At 39.8% G+C, this 26,417-nt stretch overlaps 1 protein-coding gene across 8 annotated transcripts in view; it reads left to right on the top strand.

The window, feature by feature from the left end:
* YEATS2 (YEATS domain containing 2) overlaps positions 1 to 26,417 on the top strand; it is a 109,011-nt gene that overhangs the window by 73,736 nt on the left and 8,858 nt on the right. For 6 of the 8 annotated variants that reach the window (XR_009563745.1, XM_060298359.2, XM_060298362.2 and 3 more), the window contains 10 exons: positions 5,156 to 5,414; positions 7,563 to 7,724; positions 9,672 to 9,817; positions 10,593 to 10,751; positions 13,567 to 13,743; positions 14,339 to 14,525; positions 19,738 to 19,866; positions 20,358 to 20,456; positions 24,878 to 24,980; positions 26,136 to 26,209. Coding sequence is in view for 7 of the 8 variants with exons in the window: in XM_060298359.2 (XP_060154342.1) it covers positions 5,156 to 5,414; positions 7,563 to 7,724; positions 9,672 to 9,817; positions 10,593 to 10,751; positions 13,567 to 13,743; positions 14,339 to 14,525; positions 19,738 to 19,866; positions 20,358 to 20,456; positions 24,878 to 24,980; positions 26,136 to 26,209 (1,495 nt within the window). In the remaining variant the exon portion in view is untranslated. The remainder of the gene's footprint in view (positions 1 to 5,155; positions 5,415 to 7,562; positions 7,725 to 9,671; positions 9,818 to 10,592; positions 10,752 to 13,566; positions 13,744 to 14,338; positions 14,526 to 19,737; positions 19,867 to 20,357; positions 20,457 to 24,877; positions 24,981 to 26,135; positions 26,210 to 26,417) is intronic. The other 2 variants (XM_060298363.2, XM_060298361.2) reach the window with 1 other exon arrangement.

Genomic DNA, 26,417 nt, shown 5'->3' with positions numbered 1-26,417 from the left:
ATATAGAGAATCCTCACCTTCAGGTTGCTAAAGTAGATTCTGACTTGCAAAGGTCCGTACAGGGCACAGGGAGGGCAGGAATAGAAACACCAAATCAAAGCATGAATCAAAATTAAGTATTTAAAACTGTACAGAACAAAGGTGAAACTAAGGAAATTCGGAGAGCAGTGCTGTGGGAGGGGAAGAGGAAAACAGTTGGTAGGTGATTTCAGGTTCTAGGCCAAAATGTTGTATTAAAAAAAAACAAAAAACTAATTTGGGGTTACAGTGTCCTACTCAAGAGACTTGCTTGTGGTGTCATAGACAGCTGTGCATAGGGTTTTCCCCAGTAGAATGCCAGACTTCCTCATTCTCCTCAGTGTTTTATAATAAAGGGGGGTTGTTTATCTTGTGAGCAGTTTGCTCTTGGTGGACAAGCTCTGCTAGTAAAAACTGCCCTCCTGTGGCCAGCATGGTTATGTTTTATTTGGCTCTCGGAGGGATTAGGTGTGTCATATTCTGGACATTTTGAAGCAGTTGAGTGTGAGGATAGAGGTTGGCACAAGCAAGTCAGATGCATGGGATTGGAGGAAAGAAATTAAAATAGGTACATGTATGTATTATTTTCCTTTTTTTAAATTGAAGTATAGTTTGTATATAATATTATATGTTACCAGTGTACTGTATAGTGATTCACAATTTTTAAAGGTTAAATTCCATTTCTACTTATAAAATATTGACTGTATTCCCTGTGTTGTACAGTATACCCTTGTAGCTTATTTTATACCTAATAGTTTGTACCTCTTAATCCCCTACCCCTATATTGCCCCTCCTCCCTTTTCTGTTCCCCACTGGTAACCACTAGTTTGTTCTCTATATCTGTGAGTCTGCTTCTTTTCTGTTATATTCACTAGTTTGTTGTATTCTTTTTAGATTCCACATATAAGTGATATCACATGTATATATTATTTTCCTTTAAGATCTTTGCTTTCTTTGTTAATTTAGGAACATGAAAATAGATTATGTGTAATTTAGCTTATACAAGGGATTATTAAGTGTGATATATTTAGGAAATGTAAAGACAGACGTCTTAGAAAAAAGTTCAACTACTATAACAAATTCCCAAACCAGGAGCTTAAATGAGTTTACTTCTCTCACACATGAAAGTCTGGTAAGCGGCCCTGCTGTGTTGGATCCACAATCATCAAGAATCTAGACTCCATCTCATTGCTCTGTCATTTTCAAAATTTGGTTTTCAGCTTGTGGGCTATGATAGCCACTTCCTCTCATGCCACCGTGTTCACATTTCTGGCCAGCAGGAAAAGGGAAGGGAAGAGGGTTTGGGGAGAGCGAACCAAAAATTTGCACTCATCACTTCTGTTCACGTCCCTTTAGCCAGAAATGAGATGTCAGACCTAGGTGTGAAGGAGTTGGGAAATATAGTAGGTATTCTGTGTGGCCATGTCCCTAGCTGAAAATCGGGGGTTCTGTTACTATGAGAGAGAAGCAAAGAATACATATTGGGGTTCAGCTGGCAGTTTCTGCCATACCTTAAAAATAATTTTCTGGATTAAGAAGCTTTTTTTTTTTTATCAATGCAGAGAAAAGTTCTTGATTAGTAAGAAGAGTTTGTATATCTCCACATCTCTAGGGGGAATGAGTGTGCCCAGCTCTGTAGCTACAGTAACACTCCATGTTGCCTATATAATGAGGCTCATACAGTCAGAATGAAGAGATTTGGATAATCATCAGGGATTGTTTTAACCAGGCCAGAATAGCTGGGAGTTTTCTCTTCTCCATTCTAGATGAACTTATTTCTCCCCCCAACCCATTGGTTCTTTGATTTTTTTTTTTTTTTTTTTTTTTTTGCGGTACGCGGGCCTCTCACTGCCGTGGCCTCTCCCATTGCGGAGCACAGGCTCCGGACGCGCAGGCTCAGCAGCCATGGCTCATGGGCCCAGCCGCTCCGTGGCATGTGGGATCCTCCCAGACCGGGGCACGAACCCGCGTCCCCTGCATCGGCAGGCAGACTCCCAACCACTGCGCCACCAGGGAAGCCCTCTTTGATTGTTTTGTTTCTTCCTTTCTTTCCCTCCTTCCTTAAACGTACATAAAAGTGCAGAGGCTATTTTAATGAATCCTACATGTCCATTATTCCATTTCAGCAGTTACCAGCATTTTGCTGATCTTCTCCTAGAATATTAAAGCAGATACGAGCTGTTATCTATATATTTTGATTTCTGTTTGATTAACTGAACCTTAAGATCAAGGTCCTCTGCCCTGGCCAAATGCTGAAGATAGTGACAGGTGTTTATCCTTTGGCTTTCTGTCCTGAGTCTCTACGTAGTCTCATAGATCACCAGTCTTCAGTTCATAGTAACAAGTGTTGTGCTGGCTGCAGCTGTCGTTTACTGTGTACATCATGCTGGCTAGGCACTTTATAAACTTATTTTCATTTATGCCTCATGATCTTATGAGGTATTTTATAGATGAGATATCTAAAGCTAAAACTCAAAGAGGTTAAATAACTGTGCAGCTACTAACTGATGGAACAAAACTGGGAAAGCAGGTCTGACTGCTTATAAAAACCTATACTCTTTCCTCTGTGATACACTGGTTTATAACAATTGATTAGGGGACCATTTTCTTTACATCAGCCATATTGTCCAAGCACATGACAAGTGTATTTTACTATATTCACATTCTTTGAAAAGGAACCATGTATGATTTAGTGATTATTTAACTTAAAAATCCCATTCATCAGTTGTTATATGGTTTGACATTTTGTTCTACCTTAGGTAATGCTATTATTTTTTAATTTGGGAAGATTCTAAAATTTCAGTAAATACAGAGAATAATATAATCAATATCCACATATCCTCCACTGTGAATTAACATGTTCATATTTAATTCAACATTTTTTTCTCCAAATAAAATATGACTGATAAAGTTGCAGTCCACTTCGTTCTTCCCCAAAACAACAGTCATGAATTTGGATGTGTAGCTTGACAGTCCATACTTTTTATTACATACGTAATAGCCGTAAGTAACATGTAGTGTTGTGAATTTTGAAGATTTACATAAAAGATATTTATACTCATATTTTTCTGCAACTCCCCTTTCACTCAATATTTGTACTTGCAAAGTCTGTTGATGTTGATATATATATAGTTCCAGTTCATTCATTGTAACTAACGAATGCTATTCCGTCAGTCTGTCTTATACCACATTTTATCCATTCCTCTATCTATAGACATGAAGCATATTTCATTTTGTAGACATTAAGATTACTTACAATTTTTTGTAATTACAAATAATGCTACCTTGGACTTTCTGTGTATGTTCCCTTGAGCACATGTCTAAGATTTCTCTGGGATATATCCCTACCAGTAGAGGGTGAATTTTCAATTTTAGTAGATATCCTAGTACTTCTCTGGAGTGGCTGTACAAATTTACCTTTCTACCAGCAGTGAACAAAAGTTCCTGTTTCCCCATATCCTCTAGCCAATTCTTGGTATTATCAGGCTTTAAAATTTTCCCCTCCAATCTGATGGTTGAAAAGTACTTTCTTCTTTATCTTTTTTGCCTTTAGAAGACAGATCTTTTCCATTCTTAAAAAAGAATGTAAAAGTCTTTTTATCTAGTTTCTGGTGAGAAGTTCTTTTTATGAAATAAAGAATTAGGGAGTGTGAAACACTGCCCCAATTTTCCATTAATTAAGTTGTTTCTTCTAATTGAACATTGTACTATTGACCTTGTTTTAAAAGAGCTCTGAAGTATTCTTTTACTTGAAAAAATTTACGGTATTTTTAGAACTAGGTACTTCTAACTTTCATTCTTTGGGTGCTGGGATTTTTTTTTTTAATTGAATTAAATGTTTTTCTAGCTTATACTTTTTCTTTTTTAATGAAATGTCTACCTTTAAGAAAAGGAAAGATTAGAAAGTATAGAAAAAGATAACTTTTTTTTTTTTTTTTTTTGGCGGTACGCGGGCCTCTCACTGTTGTGGCCTCTCCCGTTGCGGAGCACAGGCTCTGGATGCGCAGGTCCAGTGGCCATGGCTCACGGGCCCAGCTGCTCCACGGCATGTGGGATCTTCCCAGACCGGGGCACGAACCCATGTCCCCTGCATCGGCAGGCGGACTCTCAACCAGTGCGCCACCAGGGAAGCCCGAAAAAGATAACTTTTTAAAAAAAATAAGTTGGAAGAGGTGTCACATGTCATACCATATAATAAATGACATGAATTGTTAGATGTTCTAGTGATGGAGAAATATTGCTTCAGATGGGGATAACACAGAAGGGGTTACTGAAAAGGTGATATTTAAAAGTATGTAGTGGAGTTTATAGTTCATATATGAGAATGTTTATTGCAGTTTTTTCATAATGCGAAATTTAAAATTATCTGAATAGTCACACAGTAGTGAAATACTTAGATTATGGCATATCTATTCTAATACATTATTTTTTGGTCATCTCAAACGTTTTTGGAAAATAACAGTGGAAATGGTTGTAACATGATGTTAAATTTAAAAATTATAAAACTATATGTATCCTAATCTTCGTTTCAAAATGTACATTTAAAAGAATCAGAAGTAAATACTACATTAAAAATATTAAGAGGGCTTCCCTGGTGGCGCAGTGGTTGAGAGTCTGCCTGTCGATGCAGGGGACACGGGTTCGTGCCCCGGTCCGGGAAGATCCCACATGCCGCAGAGCGGCTGGGCCCGTGAGCCATGGCCGCTTCGCCTGCGCGTCTGGAGCCTGTGCTCTGCAACGGGACAGGCCACAACAGTGAGAGGCCTGCGTACCGCAAAAAAAAAAAAAAAAAATTAAGAGATTATTTCTGATGAGTAGAGTTTTTTTCTTTATATCTCTGTATTTCCGGTGTTTTTTTTTTAAAAAAAAAACACACATTACTTTTTATAATTAAAATAGGTTATAGATAGTAGCTGGGGTTAAGACAAAAGCTGTAACATTTTATTGTAATAAAATCCAGACTGAGAAATACTGCTGTTCACATCATAGGTAGAATTCCTAGATGATTGAATTAGACTCCATGTGTTGTTATCTAGGGGTTTGCTTTTGTTCTTTGCTGGAAGTGACTGTGCTGCTTTAAGACCCCTCATGGGACTATGAGAAGAAGCACTGCTGGGTTCTCCTCTGTTTTGAACAGGTTGTTGGGGTTCCAGTTGGGTCTACCCTACCTTCGGCAGTGAAGCAGGCAGTGGCAATCAGTGGTGGCCAGATCCTCGTAGCCAAGGCCAGCTCGTCTGTCGCCAAAGCAGTTGGTCCAAAGCAAGTTGTGACCCAAGGAGTTGCCAAGGCAATTGTGAGTGGAGGTGGAGGAACCATTGTCGCTCAGCCGATGCAAGCCTTAACCAAGGCTCAGGTCACTGCTGCTGGCCCTCAGAAGAGTGGATCCCAGGGTTCAGGTAACTGATACTAATCGGGGGCCCTTTCAGCAGCAGCCCCTTCCAAAACGCTCTGTGCTAGTGATTTTATTTGCTATTTGGTTCTCTCTAGAAAAACCTAGGTTGTTGATGTTTTAAGGAGTATATAAAAACATGTTAATCTTTTTCATGTAACATTTTACATAGAGGCCTGTAAGGCTTTTGCTCTAAGTTGTGTGTGCGCATGTGTGGGTATGAGCAAGAATGGTAAAAATAGAGGGTGTTTCTTGATACTGCTCTCAAGTCTGAAGAATAATTCTCATTTGTCCTTATTTCCACGTTGCGTTCTATTTCAGACGTACAGTCTTGGTATGGTCATTTGCCAGCAGCATTTTGAGATACTTGACTAAGGCATTCTCTACTAAACAAAAGTTTAAATACTTTGAATGTGTTTTAGTCCTTAGTGTTTGTTTCTGTGAGTGCATGAAGAAATATATCTCAGGTATTTGATATTTACTAATTTTTAAAGGTCTTGATGAGGCTAAAGAATGGTAGCAGTGAGTTGGGAGGGTAGTGGAGGTCCAAAATAAAGATTTCAGAGGTGAAGAATTGCTGCTGATGACAAAGTTCTTTTGTGGCATTAAAAATGAGTGTTTGAGATGGGCCAGAAGAAGTGACCTTTGGAGTTTGGAAGATATAGCACTGAGAAGGCAGAGAATTAAATAAGTCATCTATAGTGTTGTCACTGAGAATGAGCCTTTAGCGCAGAGCACAATACTTTGAGTCTGGAGTCCGCCTTCAGCTAATGAGGGGAAGTGACTTGGGAGTTCAGTAAATTAGAGCAGAAAAGAGAGGGAGATGGAATAGCTAAGTAGGAGCCTCAAAAGAGGCAGGGCTTTTTTTTCTCCCCCTCTGGCATGAGCCGTGATAATGGTCTGAAAGTCTAACTGGAGAGCAAAAATGTTCCTTTCCTGGTCCTAGCCCTCTGATATTGAGGTAAGACAGAAAACAGCCCGTAGCTAGCGGATTTCTGGGGAAGTCTTATCTTCAGAGGACTGATGAGTTTAATTACCACAAAAAGAGATAATGTTCAAGGAGGTTGATGTTCTAGAGGGTGTAGTGATCACAGCAGGAATTCCTGGAGTGGGGTGCCTGGTGAAAGAGTCAGGGAAGGAAGAAAGCATGAGGAGATGGTTCAGATCAGGGACCGTGAGCCGTGTGGAGATGGGACTCCGGGTGCGGGTGGCAGAGAGGTCTGCAGTCCTGGCGTGGCTGCGATGCACAGTGGTGTAAGATGAGATTAGTTCTGGTCATAATGAAGAGGGATGGCCCTCAGTTTAATATCAGTCCCTGATATTGGGTGCAGCTTCCAGGGTTCCTGCCTCCCAAAGCTTTGCACAGTGAAGTGGTCCTGAGAGGGACTACTCTAGCAGGTGGCAGGAGGCTGAGAGTCCTTTCCCTGTGGGACTCACATGGTCCTGTAGGCTTCAGTTCCTGGAGATTCAAAAACAAAGTAACTGCAGAAAGTTTTCATGTTTAGAGGTATCACAGCAATGTGCATCGAGAAGTAAATTCTAAGGGGTTAGTGAAAGCTGTTTGACATAGGTGAGACTTTTAAAAGATGAATTATAGTTTCATAGTATATGTGCCAGTTGTTGACTGTAGCATTTTTTAGTTCTTAGAAAGTGAGGGAGACTAGAAGTCTTGTTTCAAATCAGTAGATTCATCGTTACTAGAAATTGACTATAAAGGGGCTTTAAACAAATGAGAAGCAAATGTGTATTCATCCATAGAGAGGGTGATTATTTTATTGACTGTCTAAACAACAGTACTTTTGAGAGTTAAGAGTCACTATTAATTATAGTGGGACGTAGGTATAAATTGTAACGGCTTTGGGCAAACCATGACATATGGTCACTCTATATACAGATATAAATTTCTTTATAGTTTGTAGAAAGCTCTTCTGGTATGTAAATATTTTAATTAGCAACATAATGAAAAATGTCAGCCTTTAAAGCACTGTGCATCTAGGAAGCAAACTGTAGAGTTTATTGTTTGTTAGTGTTTTTGAATAAGTATTTTATTACTCTGTGTATGTTTTAATTTTAGAGATAGCATTGCCCTCAGTTCCAATTTATCTTAATGTTTTTCCTCTTTCTTTTTTTCCCTCTATTCCCTTCACCATTTTAGTAATGGCGACATTGCAGCTGCCAGCCACTAATTTGGCCAACTTGGCAAATTTGCCTCCTGGCACTAAGCTCTACCTTACAACGAACAGCAAGAACCCTTCAGGAAAAGGAAAACTGCTGCTGATCCCTCAAGGAGCCATCCTGCGGGCTACCAACAATTCTAGTTAGTCCATCATTAAATCATTTGGTTCTTGGGTCTCTGGGTACGTTCATCTCATCCACCTGAGGGGCAGTTCTTACCTGTTTCAGGAAGCATTTTCATAGCTCTGTTTGCTCAAATGGATTTAAAACATGCACACATTTTAACTAGAAGTGAGTTTAAATAATCATAGTCTTAGGAGGTGACACTGTTGTCTTGGATTTATCTGCTCAGAGTCTGGGTTTGGGAACAAATTACAGTGAAGAGGTATGGCTACTGAGCCTGTGTTGGGAGAAAGCTGTATATGTGAGCTGGAAATAAAGAAGACTTCTTCCTGTCAGTGGTATCTGAAAACTGGTGACACCTGAGAAGATTGCTGGACGCCTGTTTTTATTTTGAAGGGGATGGGAATAGGATTGGAATCAAGTGTCTCTGCTTGCCATTATTTAGATGTGCGACTTAAGTTTGCTAGGTTTGGAGATGGCAAGAGAAATACAGGCTCAGCCTTAGTGTGTAAGATGTAAAGCCCCAAGGAAATTAGGTGGTTTATCTAGGCTTATATAAACTTTTGCTTTGACATATAGAGAAAAACAATTTGGGTAGTGTTGAAAAGGAAAGGGTAAGAGGAATTATTTCCATCTGAGTCAGAAGTATAGTTGGTACAGCAGTTAGGTTCATTTGAAATTAGTCACTTGCCAAAGTGCAGTGTTGTAATTGTAATCAAGCAAGAGCTCGTGTGCCCGTGGTACAGAAAACCATTCCTGACAGTGGGAGTTTGCAGCAAAGTTAGTGTTAATTGCAGGGCACCAAGCAAGGGAGTGGGAAACAAGTCTCAGATCCACTCCAACTTGGTCTTTGAGTTCAGGGTATTTAAAGGGGAGGAACAAAGAAGCGGGGGTTAATCATCATCTTGTGATGTTTCTTAATCGTAGTTTTGGGTGTCAGGATGTCTCTGGTTTACATTTCTCTGGCCAGGTGGTCCATGGCTTGGGGGTCTATTAGCTCATCTTGCCCTAGGGAAACAATCTGAGTTTTTACCTTAGCGACGTTATCTACAACAGCACTTTTAGTACATTAATGATGTTGTTAACAACGGCAGGTTTAGTCATCTGACTCTGGTTGATTAATGTTCAGTTAGCACAGAATTGAGGTCAGAGGGGACAAGAAAGGGAATAAAGTTTTGGATAGAGAGATTAATCATAAACTCAGCAGGGGAATTTGGTTTTAGGGGGACTCAGTTTCAAAAGCTGGTCAGCCATTTTGTTTACTGACTGTAATGGGCGATTTCCACTCTTACCCTGGTGTTTTTTCCTCATACCTAAGTAGTGGTGTATCAAAAATTTAGATATGTAAGAGAAAGACAATGTAAGTCTTCCAAAATTCATCCAGAGAGCTACTTAGAGTGTAGTTTACATATGTAATGTCACCAAAAGGGAAGTAAAAAGGGTACAAAGGCTTTAAAGTGGAATTTGAAAAGCAAAAAAGACCTGGCGTCGTTATAAATATGAAGAAAGTCTTGGTTTTTTCCAGAGCAGGGGGGGAGATGGAAAAGAGAGAGTATTGCAAAATTACACTAAATTCCAGCAGTTTCACTGAAATTGAATCAGATGCCAGAAAGTTTGGGAGCACTTCTCTGAGCACATTTAAGTGTTGGTTAAAAACACTTGGTTAGAAAATGTATCTGACTCTCGATCTCTCACAACTAAGCTAAAACACTTGCAAAGATAAGTTCTTCATTGTAGTACAGTACTCAGAGCTGAACTAGTCGACCATCATTTAGTCAAACGTAAATATATTTCAGTCTTCAGCGTTAGAAAGTTCTCACTCTTGTCACAAACTTGTATATTACAAAAAAAAAGGAGGAAAGGAGGAAAGGGAAGGAGTGGAGCCCTAAGGGAAACATCTCTCTGGGCTCATCTGTTTTTTCTCTTAAGCCTTCTCTTAATACTTTGTCATTGGTTGTGTTTTCAGACCTCCAGTCTGGCTCAGCTGCCAGTAGCGGTGGTGGTGGCAGTGGCAGTGGAGGAGGAACTGGAGGAGCCCAGAGCCCTGCCGGCCCTGGAGGGATATCCCAGCACCTGACTTACACATCTTACATCCTCAAGCAAACCCCTCAGGTCTGCTCATTTGTGACTGGTATCTTTTAAATCAGTTATTTAATGACTGCCTTTAATTATAGTGGATTTACCTTTACGGCTCTGGAATCAGGCGTCAATACTAACATTTTAGTCATGTTATAAATCTGTATTATTTTGGGTTTGCTTTGTTTTGAGAGAAAAGCGAGTGGAGATTCAGAAGGACCTACGTAACTTATCCAAGATCTCTCCGCTAAGCCTAGTGGTAGGGTTTGGATTTAAACCCAGATCTTTCTGAAAGATTTTTGCTATGCTGTTGCCTCTCGTGGATTTGGAATAGTATTAATGTGCAGTTGAAAATTTTCTCCTAGACGTAACCAGAGAGATAGTATCAAGTTATGGTTTGGAGTTCCATTGGATTCAAGATTAGGAACAGGCTTCTGCCTCCTTTCTTTCCCCTTGTCGCTGGTCTTGGCTCCTCTCTAAGGAAGGGAATGGAATTTTGGTTCTAGATGTTCTTAGTGAGAGTAGATAGTTATCAGTCTGAAGGATTAAATCCAGCTATGAGGGGACTAGATTGTAAAACTTGAGCTTCCAACAGCCTGCTCTGTAACTCCAGTGCAAAGTTTGAGAAGTGGGGATAACTGTTAGTAGTGACACTGAGAGCAGAGCTATTCTTTTTAATCATTTTGATGAGTTGTAGAATTGAAGGGTAGTATTGTCGCTTATAATATGGGACCTTGTGATTTAAAGAATCAGAGCAAGTCATTTGAACTTAACAAATTACTGATCAGGTCTTTGTTTGTTTGTAATTTAGGGCACGTTTTTAGTTGGCCAGCCATCACCCCAGACATCTGGAAAACAGCTGACTACGGGGTCAGTGGTGCAAGGAACACTGGGAGTCAGCACATCCTCTGCACAAGGACAGCAAACGTTAAAAGTCATCTCTGGACAAAAAACCACTTTGTTTACCCAGGTAAATACACACACACACACACACACACACAAATATTTACAGCTTGTCTCTTTCCACAAAGAAATTATCATTACCTAAGAAAATAAGCAATAAAATAGTATAGAAAAATAAGAATAAAATCATAAGATTTGGGAAAATATAAGTAGAATGAGAAGATAAGACCAGAGAGTTGTTTAGATATGCAAACAGTAATGTCCTGTATATTTAATAAAATTTGCCGAAGCAAAATGAGACAAATGATAAGTTATAAAATTCACACTATTTGTGAGAGGAAAAAAAATAACCACACAATATTTTCTTAGAAGAAACAAAGATTTTCTAGACACTTCATTCTAAAATTTCTCTGGAGGGACTTCATATAGGAGATTCTGAATAGCGTTATAGGTGATTTCAGCCACGATATCCATATCGTAAGTAAATGCTATAGGGAGTTTGGTGTATGTTTCTACAGCGTCTTTAGCATAGGTGGAAGAATAATGACAGGGAATTTTAACTGGGCGAGGGATATCATAATCATCTGTAGCTAAATCTCAAAAACTTACCAAATGAAACAAAGTGTAGAAGGATATAGACAGTGTGGATATCAACAAATAATGCACTTTTTATGACTGAATGTAGATCAGCAGTTCTCAAAGCATGAAATGATATTGGATTTTTGTCAAATGCTTTTACTGTGTCTATTGAGAGGATCCTATGGTTTTTCTTTTTTAGTTTGTTAATAAGGTGAGTTACATTGATTGTTCAAATGTTAAACCAACCCTGCGTTCCTAGAATAAACCCTACGTGGTTGTGATATGTTATCCTCTTTTAATGTATTGTTGAATTGAATTTGAATTTTTGCAAGGGATATTGGTCAGTAGTTTTCACTGTAATTTCTGTCTGGTTTGGGTTTTTGTGTGTGTGTGTGGTACGCGAGCTTCTCACTGTTGTGGCCTCTCCCATTGCGGAGCGCAGGCTCAGCGGCCATGGCTCACGGGCCCAGCCGCTCCGCGGCATGTGGGATCTTCCCAGACCGGGACACGAACCCGTTTCCCCTGCATCGGCAGGCGGACTCTCAACCACTGCACCACCAGGGAAGCCCTCTGTCTGGATTTGGTATCAGAGTAATGTGGCCTCATAAAATGAGTTGGAAACTTCTCCCTCCTCTTCACTTTTTGGGGAAGAGTTTGTGTCAACTTGGTATTATTTCTTCCTTAACCGTTCAGAATACACCAGTGAAGCCATAATGGCTTGCAGTTTTCCTAATTGGGAAGGTTTTTAACTACAATTTCAATTTATTTAATAGATATATTGATAAGACTGACTATTCACATTATTTTGTCTTAAGGAGGTTTGGTAGTTTATATCTTTAAAGGAATTTTTTTTTATTACATCTAAGTAGTCGAATTTCTTGGAACAAACTTGTTCATAATTTTCCCTTATCCTTTAATGTCTGTAGAATCTTTGGTAATGTCCCCTTTTTCATTCTTGACTTTGATAGTTATGTATCTTCTCTTTTTTTCTTGATCAGTCTAGCTAGAAGGTTTATCAGTTTTGTTGATCTTTTCAAATTACCAGCATTTGGTTTCCTTGAGTACTAACTTCCCTTTGGTCAGATGCTCTTTGCTGTTTTAAACAGGTATGAGGCCCTAGAATTCTTTAAAATCTTAGCTAATTTCTTCTAATCCGCTCATGTTGCAGCCAGTGCAGTGACTTTCTTTCTGTTCTGCCACAGCTAAGATGTTTGCTGTTGCCTTTTATTAAGGTATAATTTACATAGAATAATGCACAGATCACAAATATACTGCTCAGGGAATTTGGACAAATGGGTATGCTCTTGCAAGCACTATCCCAGTCATGATATAGAGCATTTCCATTACTCTAAAACATACCCTCATTTCTCTTTCCAGTTTTTTTCTATCACCATTTTTCTGTCACCATAGATTAGATGTTTTAAAAAACTATTTAATTTATTTATTTTTGGCTGAGTTGGGTCTTCGTGGCTGCACGCGGGCTTTCTCTAGTTGTGGTGAGCAGGGGCTACTCTTCGTTGTGGTGCGCAGGCTTCTTATTGCGGTGGCTTCTCTTGTTGTGGAGCACGGGCTCTAGGTGCGCGGGCTTCAGTAGTTGCGGCACACAGCCTCAGTAGTTGTGGCGCACGGGCTTAGTTGCTCCGCAGTATGTGGGATCTTTCCAGACCAGGGATCGAACCCGTGTCCCCTGCATTGGCAGGCGGATTCTCAACCACTGTGCCACCATGGAAGCCCCATAGATTAGCTTTTGCCTGTTCTTGAACTTCATATCAACAAAATTATATAGTATATAGTCTTTTATGTTAGCTTTTATTGTTGAACAGAATGTTTCTGAGATTTACCCATGTGTGTATTGATTATTCTTGATTTTTGTTATTTTTCTTTATTTTTGGCTGTGTTGGGTCTTTGTTGCTGTGCGCGGGCTTTCTCTAGTTGCAGCAGGCGGGGGCTACTCTTTTTTGCGGTGCACGGGCTTCTCATTGCAGTGGCTTCTCGTTGTAGAGTACAGGCTCTAGGTGTGCGGGTTTCAGTAGTTGTGGCATGTAGGCTTGGTAGTTGTGGCGCACGGGCTTAGTTGCTCCGCGGCATGTGGGATCTTCCCGGACCAGGGCTCAAACCCGTGTCCCCTGCATTAGCAGGCAGATTCTTAACCACTGTTCCACTGGGGAAGTCCCCTTCATATAGTTTTAATTAGCAAGACTTTCTTGGGGATGCAGTATTTGGGGGGGGTGTATGTAGGTAAGGATTAAATTGTGCCTATTAACCAGGGTAACTTATTACTCCAATCCATTTTATTTCTGCAGGCGGCCCCGGGGGCACAGGCATCTCTAATGAAAATATCTGATAGCACATTGAAGTCTGTGCCAGCCACCTCACAACTCTCAAAGCCTGGAACCACGATGCTGAGGGTAGCAGGAGGAGTTATTACAACTGCCAGTTCCCCAGCTGTAGCCCTCTCAGCAAATGGTCCTGCGCAACAGGTGAGAAGTAGCATGATAGTGGAAAACCATAATGAAGCATAAAGCAGTAAAAATGTAAGATATTCATCAGGCACACTATTGGGCCATATTACTTTTTTAAAAATTCAAATATAATTCACATACCATAAAACTCACCATTTTATTTTAATTTATTTATTTAAGTTATTTATTTTTGGCTGCATTGTGTCTTCGTTGCTGCTCTTGGGCTTTCTCTAGTTGCGGCGAGCGGGGGCTACTCTTCGTTGCGGTGCACGGGCTTCTCATTGCAGTGGCTTCTCTTGTTGCAGAGCACGGGCTCTAGGCAACTGGGCTTCAGTAATTGCAGCATGCGGGCCAGTAGTTGTGGCTCCATGGGCTCTAGAACACAGGCTCAGTAGTTGTGGTGCACGGGCTTAGATGCTCCATGGCATGTGGGATCTTCCCGAACCAGGGCTTGAACCCGTGTCCCCTGCATCGGCAGGCGGACTCTCAACCACTGCGCCACCAGGGAAGCCCGCTAATAGCTAATATTTATTGGGTATGCTACATGGCAGTCACTGTTCTAAGTTATAGTACTTTCTTCTTAATATCTATTATTTCTGGTCCTGTGGGTTAGCAGTCGGAAGGAACAGCTCCCAGTTCATCATCTGCTATGACTTCTGTAATGAAAACTTCTGGGCAGCAACAAGTGTGTGTGAGCCCAGCCACCATGGGACCCTGCAAGGCTGCTACCTCCTCTGTCATCAGTGCTACGTCCCTGGTGTCCACACCAAACCCCATCTCTGGAAAGGCCACAGTATCAGGTCAGTTGTACCATAATATTATTTCTCGCTCCCTTCTTTGGGCTAGAGTATTTGTGGAAGGTCTTACATATAATAACAGTTTTTAATAATAAATTGTTAAAAATCATTAATTCGGCAGCATTTTCCATATAGCTGCCTTTTAGATGAATTACTCTTATTTAAAATCCAGGTGTAAATTTTCAAGTCTGAAATGTTTTTATGGATTGAATAACAATTCTTAACTGATATAATAAAACATTAGCCATCTGGAACTCTTCTGGGTATTTATCAGCAGTTTTGCATGGAACTCATGGTAAAACATACATCTCTTTTTGCTTTCATAAACAAAGTATATAAAATTAAATTAGCATTGTTGACTCCAAGACATGATTTTTTTTTTAATAAATTAATTTTATTTTTGGCTGTGTTGGGTCTTGGTTGCTGTGCACGGGCTTTCTCTAGTTGCGGCGAGCGGGGGCTACTCTTCGTTGTGGTGTGCAGGCTTCTCATTGCGGTGGCTTCTCTTGTTGCGGAGCACGAGCTCTAGATGCGAGTGCTTCAGTAGTTGTGGCACGCAGGCTCAGTAGTTGTGGTGCACGGGCTTAGTTGCTCCGTGGCATGTGGGATCTTCCTGGACCAGGGCTCGAACCCGTGTCCCCTGCATTGGCAGGCGGATTCTCAACCACTGTGCCACCAGGGAAGCCCCAAGATACTATTTTTAACAGTAGTTATTATATTGGGTAGTGTTAGAATGACATGCTTGAGCTTTGGTAAGATGTATCGTTTCTCTGTGCCCACCCTGAATGGCCCCGGAAGAGTGTGCCTTTTACTTCTTTGGGTAACATAGAGCACAAATCCTAGAGCCAGATTGCCTAATACCTACCTCATAAAGTTGAGACGATTAAATGAGTTAATATAAAAATGCTTAGGATACCGTCTGACATGTAGTTGCCATTATATAAATAATTGCTGCTGTTATCATTTTTAGTGTCATCATTGTTGTTAGTCCACATTCCCTTATCTGCAATTCTGAAATCCAAAAAGCTGTGAAAACCAAAGGTTTGTTTATTGTTGTTTTTCCCCATAATGAATTTTAGGGCAAAATCTGACCTCCAGTGACAGGCTGTTTATACTACTTAATATGAATATTCATCTTTTGCCACAAATATTAATGTGTTTGACTACATTGTACTGTCCCAGATGCCAGGGGCTGATATAATATACAGCATTACTTCTCAAACTTGAAAGGTCAACTTTGTTTTACTATAATCTAGTACAGACAGATACTTCTGTAAAATACAATAAAAATATCACAACAAAGTCAAACTGTTACAAAACTTTTGAACACTCAGTATCTGTATTGCCTTGTTGCAGATTAATAATAGTTTACCAGCTGGCACTGGTATACAGAAAAATAACTTAGTATTGCTAATATATATATGATATATATTCATACACACATGTATATACACACACAAACATAAATACATACACATACATACCTTACTATCTCTGCATAAAGATTGTGGGTATTCTTCACTGTTACTGCATGTAGTTTACTAAAATAAAAGCATAGGCTTGTGAGCTTTTTGGTCTATAAATAAATCATCTTAACGACTCTTGGGTATTAAAAAAAAAAGATTGTGGATATTCTTGTTGTTCTTCTTATTATCACTAGATTCCATACATGAGTCTAAATCAAGCCCCTATGTTTTGTTTGCTTTTTGGGTAGAGACCAAAAGATTAAGGCTGGTTTATTTTTCCCATGATTTCTACCTCCCAGTTAAAATCGACCAAGTTTTTATGTGGGGAGTGCTTGTTCTCTGCTAACTGAATGTTTAGAGGTACTGGGTTAGCACTGGAGTAGAAATTGTAGAAATAGAATTACTAGAATTACTAGTTTAAGAAATGAATGCCCTCCTTTTTTCTGATTTTTAAATGAAGTCTCTTGCTTTAAGTTCTAGTTTCCTGAGATACTGCTGATGAAACTTTGTATTATTTTCATAAGAGAATCAAACTGTTTTCTACTGACCATTTTGTGTGTGTGTGTGTGTGTATCCTTTTTTTTTTAATTGAGGTATAACCTTTAATTTTTCAATTAAATTTTTTGTGTGCATTACAAACTGTTTTGAACAAGATTGCCATTGTGACTAGAGCAGAGTAAGCAAGGGAAAGAGAACCAGGAGATAAAGTCAGAGTGGTGGGGGCCAAATCACATAGGGCCTTTGTAGGTCACTGTAAGAACATTGATTTTTACTTCAAGAGAACCCATTGTGGGGTCTTCAGCTCAGGAGTAACACGAGCTGCCTTTTCCTTTTAACAGGTCACTGGCTACAGCATTTAGACTAAACTATGGGGCACAAGGTGGAAACAGGGAATAGACCAAGAAGTAGACACTAAGAAAGAAACTTCGATGATGTATTAGGGAGCCCTGGCAACATGAAACTAAACGGAATTCCAGAAAGAAAACAGAAAATAATGGGAAAGAAATGATCTAAGAAATGAAACAGTTTATCCCCAAATTGAAGGGCATGAACTTCCAGGTTCAAGAGGCACAGTGTCCAGCACAATGAGTGAAAGGTGGCTCACAAGAAGGGACAGTTTGTTCATGAAATCAGAACACCAGTGACAAGGAGAAGATCTGAAAAGCTGTCAGAAAAATAAACAGAAAAGTTCAGAAATTACATTATCATTGGGCTTCTCAGTAGCAGTGCTGGAAGCTAGAATATTGCTTTTCAAAGTTCTAGGGGGGAATTCTTGTAGTCTAGAATTCTGTAATTGGCCAGATCTTTACTGAGTATGAGGGTAGAAATATTTTCTGACAGACAACGTTTCAAATGTATTTTCTATGACCTTGTCTCAAAACATAACTAAAATACATGTTTCACCAGAGTGAAGAGGTGTAGACCAAGAAAGAGGACAAAAATAGAGAGGAAGGCAAAGGGAATTCCCAGGGTAACTGTGAAAGGGCGCTCCCTGAATGAAGGCTTTGCAGCAGGCCTAGAAAGCAACAGTCCAAATTAGAGCATATCAGAGAGTCCCAGGAAGGATAGCTCTTATTTTAAAAATGGAACTGTAAATTATTTAGGAGGTTTGACCATGTGGAGAGCTGTATAAAGGGTGATTTATAGCATTTTTGAAGGACATGGGAAGACTTTAGTAAGATGTTGAAGGAGAACTAAATAAGCAAATGAAAAAGAAGGAAATTATTAACTCCAGAAAATGAGATCGAGTCATAGCATCATGATATTCTTTGGATCGATAGAGACCAATATTGGAGGAGAGGGAAGAGCGGGTAAAAATGCCTTACAGTGCTTATCTACCTTAATAGTAAGTCAGTGTGTAACATCAAAATGAATCAAGGCCTACAATATACACATTCTTTTAAAAAATGCTGAGATAAATATTAAAACACCAAAAGGTTAAAAGTGTATACTACTGGGGAACCAGATGAAGACAGGGAGTTGGAGCAAAGGATGGCTATTTTTAGTTATATGCCTTTTAGCACTTTTTAACTTTTCAACTGATGAGCATGTAATGTTTTGATAGAAATAAGAATTTTAAAAATACGAAGAAACCAGGTCATTGTTGTACTCTTGGAGGGCACATCTCAGTTAAGTAATTACTACTTGACTGATCTAACACTCATCTATTCCAAAGAACGATTTTCTTGTTTATTTAAGGCTTTGTTCTTGAAAGTATTTAAGACTATTCCTGTTCTCTCTTTTTTTTTTTTTTTGCGGTATGCGGGCCTCTCTCTGCTGTGGCCTCTCCCGTTGTGGAGCACAGGCTCTGGACGCGCAGGCTCAGCGGCCATGGCTCACGGGCCCAGCCGCTCCACGGCATGTGGGATCTTCCCTGCCCCCGTGTCCCCTGCATCGGCAGGCGGACTCTCAACCACTGCGCCACCAGGGAAGCCCAAGACTATTCCTTTTCTTAACTCAAGCTAACTGCATTCCAGTGCCTTAAAGTATCTTTAGCCTCTGTCGCTGTTTTTTAAAAAAAAAAATTTAATTAATTAATTTATTTATTTATTTGGCTGCATCAGGTCTTAGTTGCAGCAGGCAGGCTCCTTGGTTGCATAATGCGAAATCCTAGCTGCAGCATACATGTGGGATCTAGCTCCCCAACCAGGGATCGAACCCGGACCCCCTGCATTGGGAGCTTGGAATCTCAACCACTGCGCCACCAGGGAAGTCCTGTCTGTCGCTGTTTTTAAGTAGTTGTTATAATATGTGTTTGTGTTTTATCTTGTGTACTCCTTTTTGTCACTTTTTTTACTGGCCCTCTGAATGTCTAGAATAGTTTTATAATGGAAATGGGAGTATGGAAATTCTTTTAAAGCAAAGTGGGAGAGGATGACCCCTTCTAAAATAAGTGGAGAATATCTGGTTTGAAAAATAAAGGCTGCACAGAGATAGGAAATTATAAGATATGGTGAATAGACAGACTGAAGTATTAGATATGTAAAGGTTGTTGTAAAGAAGATGCAGATAAATTAGGACCAGATTAAAATGGACTCTGGGGGCTTCCCTGGTGGCGCAGTGGTTGAGAGTCCACCTGCCGATGCAGGGGACACGGGTTCATGCCCCGGTCCGGGAAGATCCCACATGCTGCGGAGCAGCTGGGTCCGTGAGCCATGGCCACTGAGCCTGCGCGTCTGGAGCCTGTGCTCCGCAACGGGAGAGGCCACAACAGTGAGAGGCTCACGTACCACACACACACACAAAAAAAGGACTCTGAATGCTTTGACTAATTTTGGAAACATTCTCTAGGCAGTCCAGAGCCAGAGAAGGTTTTTAAGTAGGGAAATGACAGTTACCCAAATCAAAATACAAAATTTTACATCCAGTTTGTACGTATCACAGCTATATACAAAACAAATAAATTGTCATATAAAACAAACATGGAAAAGAACTATCTCAAAATGATGATACGGGTTGTCTCTGCAGTAGGACTCTGGGTGACTTTTCTCTTTTCTATTATTCCCACTTTTCCAAAAGTTTTTGTATTACTTTATGATAGCAGGGTAAAAATAAATCATTATTGTTGCCTCATTGCTTCATTGAGAAATCAGCTGCATCCATTGGCTTATGCTTCCAGCTCTTTCTTTATTGAAAGGGTAAATGTCCTAAGAATGTCCTCCTGTGAGAAAATATGAATGCTGAAGAGGGCATGAACTTCAAGGAAGCATCTGATCTTCAGCTTGGCTTTATCTTCCAACTTATTTTAGGATTGTTAAAGATTCATTCCAGTCAGTCCAATCCCCAGCAGGCTGTTCTGACAATCCCCAGCCAGCTCAAACCACTCAGTGTAAACACATCTGGAGGTGTGCAGACTATACTGATGCCTGTGAATAAAGGTGAGTTCTTCACCTGTGGGTGTGGTTGTCTCTGGGTCTGTCTGGTGGGAGAGTCTGTATTCCGTCACGTGGTGGCCGCTCCTCCCTTTTTTAGCCTGCCCTTGAGCTGTCACCATACTCCCTGGCACCACCTCTAGGACTGAAAGTAAAACCCAAATGATCCACTGACTTCTAAATAACTGCCCATTTCTTAAGTTGAGTAGGGGGGTTACATTTTAAGCATTTATGAGTGCAGGTTAATTGGATTTTTATTTTCTGAGTTTAGTGACAAGCTCCCATTTCCACAGTTGAAGATACCAGCTCATTTACCCTGGTACTAATAGGAAACAGCCACCTTGTCAATCACTGTATTAAAAAAGGACCATATCTGTTGTACTGAAATTGTTTTTGTGCTAGTAGCCTAAGGAGGGGCTACCACCTGGGAGTTAGATCATTTTCATTAAAATAATTTCTATATTTCTTATATCCTCCCCTCCTTTTTTGCCTGTTAGTGGTTCAGTCATTTCCTACCAACAAATCACCTGCCATTCTGCCTGTAGCTGCCCCAACTCCAGTTGTCCCCAGCTCTGCTCCAGCAACTGTTACAAAAGGTATGTAGTTTCCCACAGTATATTTGCCCAGAAGTTTTGTGCAAGACATTACTGTAATATGACTCCCTTGAATTTCAGCATCCATGAATCGGTCACTTCAAAAATATGTAGAGTGTTTATATATAGACTTGACATTAAGGGAAATACAGAGATGTATAAAGCATCATTTCTGCCCTCCAAGAACTTATAATCAGGTTGAAGAGAGTTGCAGTAGACAGCAAGCAGTGATTGATACATGCAGGGTAAGTGATCTGGAAAATGAATGCTGAAGTATTTCAATCTAGGATGTCTGGTCAGGGAAGCTGGGGGTGTTTAGGTGGGTAGCACTTTTGTGTAGCACTTTGTATGGGACATGGTTTATAACCTGGACTTTAGAGTGAAGCATTTTTAGCTGTGGAGGGGTCAAGGGGCATGCCAGATTAAGGGAACAGTAGAGACAAAGACTCAGAGGGTTTGTTTGGGGGAGTAGACCAATTAAAGGGACTCATCTGGGGTATGTAGTTGCGGTAAAGGAGCTGTAGGTAGGGCCAGACCTTGGCAGCTGGCAGTGGGGACATTTCTGACTGTTGAGTAGATGGAGATAGTGCAGTGGGTTAACACATTTTGACATTTGTAACATCTACAATAATGATAGCTACCATGTGTAAGAGCCTAAAGTGTACTAGGCACTGTGCTAGCTGCTTTATATATATATCATTAATTATCACAGTACTTTAGGACAGCTATTACGCCCATTTTGCAAATGAGGAAACTGAAGTTTGGAGATACTAAGTCCATACTTCCCAAGTCTAGAAAACTAGAAAGCAGTACAGTCAGAATTTGAAATACTTTCCAGGCATGCCAGGATGTCTCATAATAGTCTTATGAAGAGATGGATTTGGAACTTAGAGCATGACCATCCAAAGCAAGGGTTGGCTGACTGCAGTCTGCTGCTCGTTTTTTAATGAGCACATGGCCATGCCCATTCATTTACATATTGTCCATAGGTGCACTGCAACCTCAAGAGTTGAGTAGTTCTAGCTGAGATCATATGACCCACAAAACCTAAAATATTTACTGATTAGTTCCTTATAGGAAAAGTTAGCTAGTCCTGATGGAAGAATTGATACTAATCTAGACCAGCGTTTCTTCTCAGCAGTAGGTATATATCATAGGCCTTCCTCATACAGATTCTGATTCAATTAATTTTGGACTGGGGCCAGAGCATCTCTGTTTTGATTTTAATTGAGGAAAATTTTGTGTAAAGTGCAAAGATACTAAGCATACCATTTGATGAGTTTTGACAAATGCATAAACCCAAGTAACCAATATTGCATTCAAGCTATAGAAATTTCCATCACCTTGTGCCCCCTTCCAGTCAATTCCCATCCCGTATAGGCAACCACTGTTCTGATTTCTATTATGATAGATTACTTGTGTCTATTTTTAAACTTTATGTGAATGGAAGAACATACGTTCTTTTGTGTCCAGTTTCATTCACTCACTGCAGTGTTTTTGAGATTCAACCATGTTGTTGGTGAGTAGTATTCCACATTGTAGGGATGGATGGATATACCATAATTTGTTTATCCTTTCTCCTGTTAGTGGAGATTAGGGTTATTTTCAGTTTGGGGCTATTATATGTAAGTCTCAGCATATGTTTTCATTTCTCCAGTAGAATAGCTATCCCAGCCTGAATATGCTGATTATATAATTTTGTAATTGTTTGCGTGCCAGATTAAAGTGAGTATACTTGTGGGAATTCCCTGGAGGTCCAGTGGTTAGGGCTAGGCGCTTTCACTGCCATGGCCTGGGTTTAATCCCTGGTTGGGAAACTAGGAACCTGCAAGCCATGCAGTGTGGCCAAACAATAAGTAAATACAGTGACTATACTTGCACCTATAGAACTGGAGTATCTGAACTTTTTCTGAGGCCTTCCTTTTGTTTTTTGAAGTCTTGGAATCACTAGGGGTTGGGGGAAGATGTATTGCTAACAGTGAAATTAGTGAGGTCACTCAATACAAGTCTGTATACATACAAAAGCCATTTTGATTTCTATATAGAAATTAACTGCTAACAACCCACTAAACATTTCTGAAATTTAGAAGATCTAAATAAATGGAAGGATATACCATTATAAATATAATAAATTATAAATATATTATTTAATTATATTACTGAAAGACCTGATATGTTATTAATCCTCCCCCCAAATGACACAGATTCAATACAGTCCCAGTCAGAATCCCTACATTGTTGTTTTTGTGCTTGTGCAGAAATTGACAAGCTAAATCTAAAATGTATATGGGAATGCAAGGCCTAGAGTAGCTAAGACAGTCTTGAAGAACAAAAAGCCAGGGGACTTGGGCCACCAGATATATATATACTGTAAAGCTACAGTAATTGAGATAGTGTAGTATTGGTTCAAGAATAGACAGAATATAGGGGTGGGGTAGTGGGAGGTACAAACTATTGGTTGTAAGATAAGCTCAAAGGATGTATTGTACAACACAGGGAATATAGCCAATATTTTGTAATAACTGCAAATGGAAAATAACCTTTAAAATTGTTTAAAAATAAAAAATTTTTTAAAAGAAACAAAAAGAATAATTGAACAGAAAAAAGAGCCCAGAAATAGACTCACGCATATATAGTCAGCAGACTCAGTAGGGAAAGGATGTTCTTTTCAATAAATAGAGCTGAGTTAATTGGATATATCCATTTGGGGAAACAAAACTTGGCCCCTGCCTTACACCATAAACAGAAATTAATTCGAATTGGATCATAGACTAAATGTGAAGGTAAAACAATAAAGCTTCTAAAAGAATATGAGAATATCTTCATGACCTTGGGCAAAGAGCACACAAGAAAGCTAGCCATAAAAGAAAAGATTGATAAATTAGACTTTATTAACACTAGGAACCTCATTTTATTAGAGGGACAAAATTAAGAGTGAAAGTCAAGCCACATCCTGGAAGATAATTTGCAATTGATATATTTGACAAAGGAGTTCTGTTCAGAATATACACAGACCTAAAAATCAATATGAAAAAGACTGACACCGATTTTTTTTTAAAGAGCAAGAAATGTAAACAGGTACTTCACAGAAGAGGATATTGAAATATCTCTTAAGGAAATGAAAAGTTGTTCAACCTCATCAGTCATCAAGGGAATGCAAGTTAAAACCGTAGTGAGATACTATTCTATCACCAAAATGAAAAGAACTGACATTACTAAGTGTTGGCAAAGATGTGAAGCAACTGGAACTCACATACACTGCTCATGGGACTACAAATGGATATAATTACTTTGGAAATCAGTTTGGCAGTTTCTAATAAAGTTAAACATATATCTGCCCTATCAGCAGATACACTGCTAGGAAACGCATGTGTATGTCCACCCAAAGGTCCATTACATTGTTATTTTTAATAGCTAAAAAGATGCTGACACAAAAGGGTAGCACAGTATGATTCCAGTTATATGAAATTTAAAGTGGACAAAAGGTGGTTATCTTTGGCAGGAAAGAATGCCAAAAGCGTAAGGGAGCCAGGTTGAGGACTGGAAATACTCTATTTTGATTGGAGTGATGGGTACATGGATGAATACGTAGGTAAAATTTATCAAACTGTACCCTTAGTATTTGTGCATTTTATGCAAGTTATGTTACACATCAAAAAAAAGGAAAGATGCACTAGTAGATCTCATTTGTAGACCCTTGCTTTTATGAAACTATTGAAGGATGTTGAGTAGGAAAATGACACTAACACGGTCCTTTAGGAAATTTTTCTGGTGCTCATGTACAAAATGGGTTGTTAGGGAAGAGACTGAAGGCAGGGATGCTGATACAGAAGCAGCGAGTGTGTATTCACAGTATTTTGATCAAAGAAGGCTGTGAAAGTAAAGGAAGACAATGCTCCTGAGACATTGCTCTCTTCCATCAGTAGATCTGGTGATATTAAAAGGCTGCATGTGATTAGCTTGGATTTTTCCAAGCACAACATATCTGATTTTTGCTTTTTGCCCTGTGTCTTAGAACACTAAGATAATGCTAAAAGTTGATAAACTTAGCTGGAGAGATGATAAGCAAAAGGATATTAGAACTTAGAACAGGCCAGCATTGTATTTTAATGTGGCATTGTTCAAGTGTGTGTGTGTGAGAGAGAGAGAGAGATCTCACATAGCACTGTGGTTGGCCCTCTAAGAAATATCTAAAAAGCCACTTTATTGCCCCACCTTGTCATGAGACCCAGGCTAACAGTTCTCCCCTTGTCTGCTGATCCTGTGATGATAGGCGCCGTCTCAGCGCCCTGGCCATGTCTCTGCAGCAGCTGCTGTGGTAGTGTCCTCACTGAGTTTCCATGGAAGAGCTTTTGTTTCTGCCCGCACGTGTCCTTCCATCATTGAACCCTAACAGTTCTCTCATTGTTGCTCTTCCCTTGTAGTGAAGACTGAACCAGAAACAGCTGTGCCAAGCTGCCCCTCTCAGGATGGTCACACAGCAGTGAAAACAGAAGAAAGTTCTGAGCTGGGAAACTATGTCATTAAGTAATTATTTCAGTCCTCTCTAAGGGAGTTGTGCTTTCGGTGTGTTTATGGTACTTTTAAAAAACCATCCCCGAGACAGCTGCATATGTGTAGAGTTGTGTGTATGAGTTAAGCCCTTTGATGGGTGGAAACCTTCTGTCTGTGTGTGGTGAACAAGTATTACCGTTTGCTGCACAGCTCAGGAGTCTTCATTTAACCCCTTGACGTGACCTCTGAGCAGCACTTGATTTGTTGCCTCAAAAGCCTCCGCTGCAATTACAGATCTCCCTCCATTTGAGCTTACCAACACGAAGTTTCTTTGCTGAATCTTTGGGTATGAAATTTTTCATGATGTAATTACTCAGGTGTGTATACATTTTGTGTCGGAGTATCCACACACCTGCCTAATCTTAAACAGCTGCCTTTTCATGGCCCATACAGACTCAGTGCTTCGTTTTTGTTTTTTTTTTTGCGGTACGCGGGCCTCTCACTGCTGTGGCCTCTCCCGTTGCGGAGCACAGGCTCCGGACACGCAGGCTCAGCGGCCGTGGCTCACGGGCCTAGCCGCTCCGCGGCATGTGGGATCTTCCCGGACCGGGGCACGAACCCGTGTCCCCTGTATCGGCAGGCGGACTCGCAACCACTGCACCACCAGGGAAGCCCATCAGTGCTTCTTCTAAAAATACTCCTAGAGATTTTCTAATTTCCGAATTGGGAACCCACCTCTGACTGCATATTTTGAAGTATTTCAAACTGCTGGGAATGGTAGAAGCTTAGCCACTTTCATATAACAGGTGACAGCATGAACTGTAATAACCCTAAGATAGGCATTGTATGATAGAATCCCCTACTCTAGTGACAATCACATTGCAAAAAGATTACGTGGCTATTTAATTTTAAAATATAGATAAAATGAAATGTCAGGTTTGCATAATTTGTCATTCTTGGGGTTTCATCTTAGTGTTGACTTTTTAAGCATTGAATGCTCTTCATTTATAAAGAAGGCTATGCATAGAAGGAAGGACATACCAATATAGTTGGTTTAAATTATAATTCCCTTGGAAAGGAGAAATATATACATAAATTCATATGTGTTATGTGCACACACACACACACACAGTTAGAAACTGCTCTGTGTATTCCCTACCTTAATTTTCTTTTCTTTGTCCTTCTCAGGATAGACCATTTAGAGACTATCCAGCAACTCTTAACAGCAGTAGTAAAGAAGATCCCTTTAATCACTGCAAAAAGTAAGACAATACTGAATATATGGATGCATTTTTTTTAAAGCTGTGAAGTACTTGGGATATTAAGTCAACTTGAATCACCTGGTGTTGTAAATAATACTGACATGGTAGTTATCACAGAGGTTTTAGCTACAGCTGTAGCTCATTTGCAGGGTTTTAGAATTAATATCTTGGTCAGTTAGTCTTACTATTTGCACGGTTTGATCTGCAG

Source organism: Globicephala melas, chromosome 4 (assembly GCF_963455315.2).
Source record: "Globicephala melas chromosome 4, mGloMel1.2, whole genome shotgun sequence".
NCBI lineage: Eukaryota > Metazoa > Chordata > Mammalia > Artiodactyla > Delphinidae > Globicephala > Globicephala melas.
Note: the sequence above shows the minus strand (reverse complement) of the source record. Positions and strands in the feature narration are given on the sequence as shown.